General features: G+C 40.0%; 2 protein-coding genes across 2 annotated transcripts; both read right to left on the reverse strand.

Annotated features, from left to right (window-relative positions):
- Positions 1–207: 207 nt before the first annotated feature.
- Positions 208–2,170, reverse strand: LOC140743074 (alpha-(1,3)-fucosyltransferase C). The gene is made up of 2 exons (XM_073074141.1): positions 1,038–2,170; positions 208–566 (listed from the first exon to the last, which is right to left on the reverse strand). Exons 1-2 carry the CDS (start codon positions 2,015–2,017, stop codon positions 281–283), a joined length of 1,266 nt encoding a protein of 421 aa, XP_072930242.1. The 5' UTR covers positions 2,018–2,170; the 3' UTR covers positions 208–280.
- A 180-nt stretch (positions 2,171–2,350) lies between these two features.
- Gbeta76C (guanine nucleotide-binding protein subunit beta-2) lies at positions 2,351–9,965 on the reverse strand. The gene is made up of 9 exons (XM_073074280.1): positions 9,807–9,965; positions 9,126–9,271; positions 7,414–7,547; positions 6,804–6,969; positions 6,268–6,353; positions 5,094–5,209; positions 4,337–4,463; positions 3,516–3,602; positions 2,351–2,996 (listed from the first exon to the last, which is right to left on the reverse strand). Exons 1-9 carry the CDS (start codon positions 9,873–9,875, stop codon positions 2,890–2,892), a joined length of 1,038 nt encoding a protein of 345 aa, XP_072930381.1. The 5' UTR covers positions 9,876–9,965; the 3' UTR covers positions 2,351–2,889.
- Between the last annotated feature and the right edge of the window lie 285 nt (positions 9,966–10,250).

Below are 10,250 nucleotides of genomic sequence, written 5' to 3' on the forward strand. Positions count from 1 at the left end.
AATACAGGCCTGTGGTGGGGATAGTACAAAAATATTGTAGCGTTGATTTTTTTATTTTGTGCCCCAACATATTTTACAAAAAATGTCCCACGCAAGTATTTTATCTCTAAGTTTTTTGTAGTTTTAGGCTGTCTAATATAATAATATTTTTATTCAATCTAGAGATCAATCACTAGTGAAAATCGTACGAGAAAGCTGGTAACGGCAATGATATGGGAAACTATTAATGTGCTAAGGGAAAGTAACTATTTTTCCACACACGTGCATGGAAACAAGGCTTTTAAGGCTTTGCATCACGGCCACGGCAGGCGTCTTTCGGCGTCCACCAGGCGTCGAAGCGTTCGTAGACGGTGGTGGTGAGGGCCTCGGGGGCATTGAGAGCGGCGCAGAAGCCGCAGTAGACGTCGGCGTCGGGCCGCGCGTGCGTGTAGTGGAAGGAGTAGTGCTGCCGCCAGCGGAACATCTTCTGGTACTGCGGCGGGCTCTGCGTTAGCTCGTACATCCTCTCCGCCAACCCTGCCGCGCCCAGCCGCCGCCCGTCCAGGTACGCTCCGGGAGGCATGAACCTTCGTAACAGAATATGAACATACTTTTAACAATACTTTCGTCGATACTGGATACTCGATTAAATAGGAACCCGAGCATCTATTCAAGTGCAACCTACCTTTGAATACGACATTTAAGTACTTGAATCCGAATAGTCTCACTAGATCAACTTGTAGCTCTAGTAATTTAATTATTAAATGTATTTGCACGCAGTTAAACTAGTGGATCAAAAAACTCTTGACTAGTTCAACGGTTGAACTAATTAGTTGAACTGGTGGGAATGACTGACCTTAAACAACCAGGGAGATGTGTCTATACTGTCTATCCTTTTTAAAAATACATTCGTATTTACCTATCTACCTGAGTACCTGCTCTATTTATCTAAGATAGCTTCATTACTTGCAAAAATATTTTTAATAGTGTTAATGGATGAATGAATGAATGAATGAATAAGTAGTACAACTTTCGATAATCATAACAAAATTGTGTACCTAGAATAATTCGCTCCTCCATAAACGATGGGTACGGTGTAGTGTTTTAACGCATATAATATTTTTTCCGTTACATAGTCTTCACTTAAGGCGTTTTCGAATGCGAAGTAAAAGTAATAGTCCCTCTCCAGCATGTTGAGGCACCTGCTCATTATTTGCTTCGGGCACTGCAGCGTGCCGCACTCCCCGAACACGTCCACCTTCAGGTCGTACCTGCGCAGGTAATTCTGGACTTGCGACGCGAACTCCTCCCTGCGACTCTCGGTGTTACAGTTGGAAACGAACCACGCAGCCGCCTTCCTCTTCCCGCTCAATTTTTCTAGCAAGTCGTCGTCTACAGGTTTCATAGCGGCTACACTTATCCAGTGCACGCTCGTCGCAGGCCCGATGATGTTACCTCTTTCGTCTCTAACGACAAAGTACCTCCAAAGAGAATCGGAATCCAACTTGTAAGTCCAGGTCCAGTTGAAGTAATCGTTCCAGATACGGTTGCACACAGGGTACGTGTTGGCCGATTCTATATTCGCGTACACGTATTTCTGCGCGGGTGTGCGTCGCGCCGGTAGGTCGGCGGGGGTGGTGGCCAGTGCGGCGCCCAGCTGCGGGCCGTTGAAGGCGATCACATCGAATTCTGAGTAGTCGCCCAGCAACCCTCTGTCGCCCGTTACGTAACAGTTTGTCCACTTGCACTTCTTTTGAATGAACACTTGTTGTCCCTCCCCGAAATACACGAAAGGAAAGTTTTTGGGGTTGGTCCAAAGAAGGATATACTTCATGTCCGAATATCGTTCAAACTGCATGATTGCTTTCTCGCCGTTATCTTCCTTTCCTTCGTGATTTATCCGCGACATCTCGTGTATAGGACCAAAACTGTAGCGGTTATAAGTGTTGAGGAAGAAAAATATGATGGACAGTAGCAAAATAATTATAGCACAGAAAGCTTTTTGGTTAAAACTATGAGTGGATGCAATTCGATACATGATTGAGGGCTTGGAATGTGCCCGCAGAGTGCGAGCGGGCGTGCCGCGAACGTATTGACAAACAGTTTTAGAATACGTTGTTTACAAATATTTGTTCAAGAGCAAAAACAAAGGGTTAATCTCAAATTACCGCTTGTAAACAACACTTGTAATCCACAAGCATTATGTTACTTACACGTTAAACGTTTAAATAACTTACTTTGTTGTGTGTAGGGTTGAATTATTTTAAAGAAGGTACCTATGTAAGTTCATTTTAAGTATTTTCTATTTTAATTATTTTGGAGCTATGTCGACATATACATAATAATAATATAAATAAATAAAACACTAATAGTGGTATAACAATTAAATTTATATTAGAATATATTAAAATTATGTTTATAGTGACATTTCATTTTTAATTCATTATGATGCTATAATTACATAGATAGTTAGGAAACAATATCATTATTATATGTAAATAAATACGGAATGTTTAAAATAAAACAAAAAATAAAGATTATTTTATTCGTTCACAATTATTTTCTAGGAAGTCCTTAGATTAATTATTTATTAGTCCTAGGTATTAAGTAATAGTGAGGTTACAACAACCTTGTCAGGGGTAGTAGTTAAACATCAAAGGCACAATAGTATTAAACATTTAAAAAACCTTTTATCGGTACTTAAGAATTTTAATTATTTATAATACTTCAAATTTATTTTTGAGAACCTACTTGAACCTACCAAAGAATAAGTAGTCAGTTGTTAATTTTTGTCGATAAAATGGCGCGAACTTAGTTGACAAATATTATAATCCAGATATCCGATTCGAAGTAATAGTATGTTCCTTAGTCCGAAGTGCAGGGTGGTTGCGGGTGGTAGAGCAGCGCAGCCTAGCCCCAGACCTTGACGGACTGGTCCCAGGAGCAGCTGGCCAGCGCGATACCGTTGGGCGACAGCGATATCGACGTCACGCGGTTCTCGTGACCGTTCAGGGTACCTGTTGCCAGCAATCGAAATCATCAACAATTTAAGATGGCAAAAGCGACAGTGCCACCCTTATTTCTACCTTATTGCAACATTGCTAACCTTTACTGTGTTTTGACAAACACTTGGACGAGGAGTTCTAGCTTAGACCTCAGGTACAGCGGCGCATCTGTGACCGACCTCAGGTAAGAATATCTAATCCTATTTGGGGTTGATTACAGATGTCCATGGGCGTCAGTTGCCAATTACCATCAACTGGACTGCATGCTCGGCTGCTACTCCAATATTATAAAAAAGAGTACTAATGCACCTGAGGCTGATTTTAGATATGACCATTAGGTACTCTATCTACGGATTGCAATAACAGCATATTTGAAATAGCGACGTTGCCGAAATTTTGCATTTCAAAGACTTTAAAGCGTAAAACGTGCACGTTATTATAACAACTGCATTTGCGACTGGATTAGGTTAGCCTATCCCTCTTCTAGTAAAACCAAAGCATAGAAATAAGTAGTTCTATAGTGTAAATAACCTGTGTGGGCAACTTTGAGTGTGTCCCAGGAGTGCACGGTGTTGTCGTCGGAGCCGGCCAGCAGGTAGCGGCCGCTGAACGATAGACCTGCAACACACCATAGGAATGAGGAACATGCGCAGGACACACAGAGAAGACGTTGAGCGAGGACGGACACGCCCGTTTTTATAAGTAAGGTGGTATATGCACGGAACAAGCAAAACTAACACTTAAAAAAAGACATGGTGATATTAATATTATTTCATACACTGATTTCTTTGGCTTTGAGTAAAAATACAAATTCTGAGAGGTTTCTGCACGCGATTCCACCATATGTATGATTTTTTAACCCAAAAAAACACATGAAGGAATGGATAACAATTCCACAGTGGGCGCGGCTATGTCGTGAAACTATTTAGTAGATAGTACTATTCTGCGGTCGAAATTATGGACGCAGTATTTGCAAATTATAGTTCCTTGAAAACGCGTATAAATTAAGGATAAGTAACTGTCAAATTTTAAGCAAATTCTACATTTCTCGTTACAATCGACTTCTAAGTAAAAAAAACATTTTTCTTCATATCATAGTATTTCGATGCTAATTTCTACAAAACGCTAAATTACGCCAAATTGTCGATTACTGTGTTTTCTATTACGAGGGGAGTATTAATAAGTAGCGGAGTAAGGTCATCGGAGGCCCGGGGGGAAAATATTGAAAGAGGCCCCTATTTTCTTTTTGCTGACAATCTTTAGGGCCCCACCACGATTAGAAGCCCAGGGTGGTCCGCCCCCCCCCGTCCCTTAGTCCGCTAGAGGTATTATTAAAGGCAGGTGTCACGCACCGCAGCTGGTGAAGCCGCTGTTGCCGGGCGGCGTGTAGTGGCCGAGCTGCTGGTCGCTGCGGATGTCGAACAGCCGCGCCGTCTTGTCCTCGGACGCCGTCGCGAACGCCTGCCCGCTGTTGTGGTACTGCACACGATGATGTCACATGTACGTCACATGCTCACTGTGCTCTTCATATTTACAGACAGTAGTTATGAAGGACAGAGCGAGTCCACTCGGTTATTAGCAATAGGCATACATAGGTCGGAAGACGACTAAGAACGTTAGTTAAGTATATTGACATTCTAGTGCATTGCTAAATTTCTTTCAGTCACCATTTATATAGGAACACCAATAGAGCACTCAGTCCATCTAATGGTAAAGGGATACTGCCACCTATGGACGTATGTAATCAAACCCAGATAGGATTAAATGCCTATTTGAGGACGGGTACAGATATGCCACTACGCCTAATAACGTATCTGGAATGTCTCGGAAAATTATTTCTCCCTTTCCACACCCTTCAAAACAGAACATAACAGTGCTTTCATATTGCTGTTATTAGGCAGAAATATGTGTAAATGTGGTGCCGCCGGAGTCGAACCATCTGTGATTGTACCACTTCCAAAACGTAGATCTGTTCAGGGGAACAGGGGATACCGTAATCTAGTGCAAACAGAAGTTTGTACTAGATTACGAGTAACAAGAGCTGACACATAACATGAAGTGGCTGTATGTGTGTAGTTGGTTGATGGTGACCTTTATGTAAAAACTCACGCAAACGCTGTTGACGTCGGCCTCGTGTCCGAAGAAGGTCTGCTTCTCCTTCTCGGCGCGCACGTCCCACAGCTTGCACGTCTTGTCCACGGAACCCGTCACGAACGTCTTCATGTCTACGGACACGGATAAAAATATCAGAGCGTCTTGACATTGCAATTGCAAATTAATAATTAATTTCGCAGACACACATGATGAAAATCTAGAGGTGTGTGATTCAAACCTCAAAGTCTCCGGTTTTGAGGCCGAGATTTAACCACTATTTACTGATTTGTAGTTTTAGTGTAAGGCAAGTCCACCAATACGAATTTGATCTTTTATTCTGTGAAGTTGCTCTAATTTCTTGGAGTCATCATATTACTACTTGCTTTGATGATGAAATATAAAAGTTGAATTCATAATAAGATTAAACCCCTAACTGCATAACTTACATATACTTACTGTTAAAATTATGTTTGGTTGCTTTATGTCTAAGTTTTATCTTATCTCAGTCTTAAAACTCGAGCAAACAGTACAAAAACAGTTAAATACTTGGTAAGTTACAAAGTTTTAAAGTGTTAGATAAGCGGCGCCAGCACCGCAAAGTTCAATCACCTCCGAATTTCAATAATTGGATAGCGACAGATTGATCTCGCTCAATACCAAGAATGTAATCGAAGCGTTTCACAAATAGAAGGATTTTATGACTGGTAACTAATAACTATAACAAATACAAAATGGCACGCAGTCCACCTGATGGTAAGTGGCTACTGCCACCCATGGACATCTGTAATCAACCCTCGATAGGTTTAGATGTTCCTATGTGAGGTCGGCCCCAGTTGCGCCGCTACTCCTGAGGAATAAGCTGGAACGCCTCGGAAACGTGTGTCTCCCCTGCCACACCCTTCAAACCAGGACACAGCAGCGTTTAAAACTGCTGTTATGAGGCAGAAATAGGTGTGGCAGTGGTGCTGCCGGAGTCGAACTACAGAGGGTTCTACCATCTTCAAAATTAATTGAAAATAGAAGTAATTTAGCCTATGTCACTCCAACAATTTTGACTTATTTAACAACATCTCATTTTTATAATAATCCAGCCGTTTGAGCTTTAAGACATGTCAAAGAATGAAAACATACATACGCTCGAAAAACCTACTCTTCGCCGTCGGGTAATAAATGAGATGAGGTGACATACCGGGGGCCAAAGAGATGCTGACCACATCACCAGCGTGCGCGTTGAAGTCTACTTCTCTTTTACCGGCTTCCAGATCCCAAACGCATCTGTAACGGGTAAACAATACTAATTATACTTTTTTCCTATGGAGTAATAAATGTCATTACCGTAAGTTTTTTTATTTTTTATTATGGGTTCGCTTCATAATACTTATGATTTATTATATGTTTAGTTGTACTGTAAAAGGAGAAGAAAGTTTACGAGTGTACCTACATACGTGTATTATATGGTAGGTAATAAATAGGTTGCAATTTATAAGTAATCGCAACAATGTTACAGAGTTATAATTCTTTCCTATTACCGCCAGGCACAACCAATAATAGAGCTAGAAGGTTATTTTTTCACTGATTTTGCTACATCGGTTCTGGCTGAATTCAAAGATTTTAAGCAAAATCAAATTGAACAAACTGAAAAGTTTCGCTGAAGCCGAAGATAAAGAAGAAGACTGAAAGTAGTGGCGACAGCCGGAGATACTGTTTATTGAAATAGTATCGTACATCTTCATGTCACCGGATCCCGTGAGGATGTGCGAGTCGTCGAGGAAGCGGCAGCTGCTGAGGAAGCCCTCGTAGCCGGCCAGCTCGCGCACCATCTTGGCGGCGCCGTTCGGGTCCCGGTTGTTCACGTCGTACACCGTGCACATGTTGTCCATGCCGCCGCACGCTACAATATATACTCGTAAGTACAACCACGTGGTAAAACATTTTGTAGCAGCTGTACGCTGAAGGTAATTTGACAGAGACATATTTATTGAAAATTGTTTAACACTCTACGTAATTTAATTATCTTTTCTACCTAAAATCGAATGATAAGAAAAACGCAAAAAGGAGGCAAATACTGTTAATTTTTAAAACAGTAAGAAGGTTCGTAATATTTTCATTATCGCGTTTGCTATTTATGTAGTTCTAAAACAATCACTGCACCACCAAGACACCAACGTTTTAAAAATTGTATTAACGTGTTAAACGAGTACAATGATTCTTTAGCCTCACGCGCATTGCACACCACTTGCCTACATGTCCTGTTCAGGTTCTGTAAGTAAAGTCACGACTTTCTTGATAAAGTTATTGTGCAATCCTATCATCAAATTCTTAGTGTAAGACTTGCCAACAAAGTTTCCCGAGGGCGCGAAGGCGACGCTCATGACCCAGGCGGAGCGCAGCGGGATGACCTGCACCTTGTTGCCGCTCCACGTGTCCCAGATGATGAGCTTGCCGTCCAGGGAGCCGGTCACGCAATGCCTACCAATAACAATTTCGACTTGATCAAATGTGATATGCTTGCAAATTGGCAGGACGTTCAACTCATAAAAAATTGATATGTCCTAACTCCTAGACCATTGTTAGAGATGGGTGTCTTCTCAGAATATGAGCGTTGACCAACTTCGGGTTGGTAGACTTTACACACTTTAATAGTATTTATAAGTATTTGCTTTGCAAGATCTTTAAAGATAGCCTCTCAGAGTAATTATTATAAAGACAGACTATAGTAAGGTTGTACTACTGTTTTAAGGACGAAATTAGTGGTGGAACTGCAGCAGCCAAAACTAGAAGAACTAACAATACTATAGAACAAAAGGTTCTCTACAATATGACTGTAAATCGGTTAGGTAAGAAGGAAGAGTGGCGACTTAGGCATTAACAGACTAATTACATTGTTTCCAATATTTATTGTCCGACCTGTCACTTTGCATCGCTTTTTTTGTAAAGTATTCAAATTATATTATAATTCAGCCGGGAGTAAAGGTAAAATAACAACGTTGTGAGTAGAAGCTGAATAATTAATAATTGTAGGTATTAAGTATAATACACAGCTTATCGAAGCCGTACAAGGGCTTTTGCATAACCTACATCGAATACCTTTATGACCTGCTTCTATAAAGTAAGTCTTTCTTTATTATTATAATATTTTATTTTATGTAAATAGTAGGGTTCGACCACCTGGAGGGCGCCAGTTGAATGCATGTAATAATCGACAAACTTAGTTTTAATATTATTTAAACTAATATATTATTTAATATTAATAAACATGGTTTTAATATTTAACAACGATTATACTATTACAATTAATTAGGTGCACTGAGATGACTTTACATCTCATTTCGGGGAAGAAAGTTTGCGTGCGGGCTGCCATAAACATTACCAAAACAAACTTATAGCCTGTGCCTTTGTTAGTGTTTATGATTGTTTAAAAATAATACAAGAGAAGGGCTTCAGAAATATACGTTATGTAAAGCGGTCGGTTAGCTTCATTGCAGCGGAAAATTGTGTAAGAATATTCGAGAAATGTTGATGTAATAGTTTGGGGCAACATCATCGGCTCTATCGCATAACGTTACTGTTTTTAGATCAATCATAGATTTCCTACGTTCATACTTACTTAAGTATTTTAACGGTAACGACACCAACATTATATTACTTGCTAAAAGGAAAGGTGAAGATAATTATGTTTTATCTTAATGTGGCGCACGTGAATGATTCTGTTCTTTTATCTGAAATAATGCTTACAATATCATAGAGATTCAATAAACCAAAACCACCGCATTGATAACTTTTTGATCCTAATGACTTAATAGGTTTGCACTTAAAGAGATATTTAATCTTATACTTTATTTGTATACAAAACTACAAACTAATAAACAATTAAATTAATTCAATATAAATAGCTTACGTACAATGGTCAACAAGTCGCAGGGCATCGTTAGATCTAAATAAATATATAAACATGTACAAATTTAAAAAAAAATAGTATTTTTGAACATAATGGCCTCGCAAACAAGAGAAACGTATCTATGATTACCAATCGCATAAATAAATTACCTGGAGTCCCCGCTGTAGTGAACGGAGTTGACCTTATTAATGTGGCCTTTGAGGGTCTTCTTTTGGATGAAACGGATTTTCGGGATGTCCCCCAGGTCCGAACATTTCTCACTTAACTTCACATCTGCTACTTTCTCCTGTTCTGCCTGGAAATCATCCAACAAATAAATTACGACAACTATTTCTTTTCGAACATAGTCAATGATGCATGTATTAAAAAATATTAATAAAAGCTTGTAAGTAATATATTTATAAAGGATATTACAGAAGGACGGCTGTATTACAAAATTCGTGCATTAGGATTAAATCTAAAAAGAAGGCCAGATACTCTAAGTGTAGAATGTGCATAATGATTTTGCTTGTCATCAACACATCCACTCTATAAGAAACTGAATGGTCTTATACCTTATTATAATATGCATAATTATACTGAGATCTAAGTGCGTGCGAAATAGTCATCTTATTTGTACTAGTCAACATACGTGCAGGCCAAAAGATTAAACAACACTGGTGCTATGTGGTCAATGATCTAACCAAATTGTACATGCGTTGTCTTGATTGATAGAGTTGTTGAAACAGTCTTGTATCTTCGCCACTCACGCCTCAGCCACAGAAAGATAGCAGCTAATTAGAGCAGAAGCGTTGTCACCCAAAGTCTAGAGGGTTACCATTTTTACTTACCTTTATTTTGTTGATAAGGTCCGTCAACTCAGTTTTTAGGGCAACAGTTTCTGCGTCGTCCTTGGGCATGGTTTAGGAGTTCTCTGGGAGAGTCACAATCACACGGTCTCCGTCCGGCTACTGGTCCGTGCTCTCTGCCGCATGTCTCAAATCGCATTAGGCTAATTGGATTTCAATTTACTCAGCACAAGAAGCTGTACATGTGCGTCCCTGTTTCGCTGTCATCGCTCGACACAATTCCCCTGATGAATATTGATGAAGTTTATACGCTTATTAAAATGCCTACATTTATAACATTATATGCTGAAGCCATGTCTTGTGGCAGGAGTACCTACATATGAAGTCAGATTGGGTCTAGGTAGCAGGTCTCGTGCGAAGAAAAATCCTTTTCAGGTTTGTTACACGGAAATTGATTGCGAGCAGAAGAATGGAATACACCGGTAC

The sequence above is a fragment of the Epargyreus clarus genome, unplaced genomic scaffold, assembly GCF_041222505.1.
Source record: "Epargyreus clarus isolate Ecla_fem2 unplaced genomic scaffold, WU_Ecla_fem_2.2 ptg000007l, whole genome shotgun sequence".
Lineage (NCBI taxonomy): Eukaryota > Metazoa > Arthropoda > Insecta > Lepidoptera > Hesperiidae > Epargyreus > Epargyreus clarus.

Bases quoted from the DNA above. Each gene is read 5' to 3' on its own strand.
- LOC140743074 (XM_073074141.1), bottom strand. From the start codon at position 2,017: ATGTATCGAATTGCATCCACTCATAGTTTTAACCAAAAAGCTTTCTGT. The intron at 567-1,037 runs GTACACAATTTT...TCTGTTACGAAG, and splicing joins GGAGGAGCGAATTATTCTAG to GTTCATGCCTCCCGGAGCGT.
- Gbeta76C (XM_073074280.1), bottom strand. From the start codon at position 9,875: ATGCCCAAGGACGACGCAGAAACTGTTGCCCTAAAAACTGAGTTGACG. The intron at 4,464-5,093 runs GTGAGTTTTTAC...CATCGTGTGCAG, and splicing joins CCGACGTCAACAGCGTTTGC to TACCACAACAGCGGGCAGGC. The intron at 2,997-3,515 runs GTTATTTACACT...TGCTGGCAACAG, and splicing joins ACTCAAAGTTGCCCACACAG to GTACCCTGAACGGTCACGAG.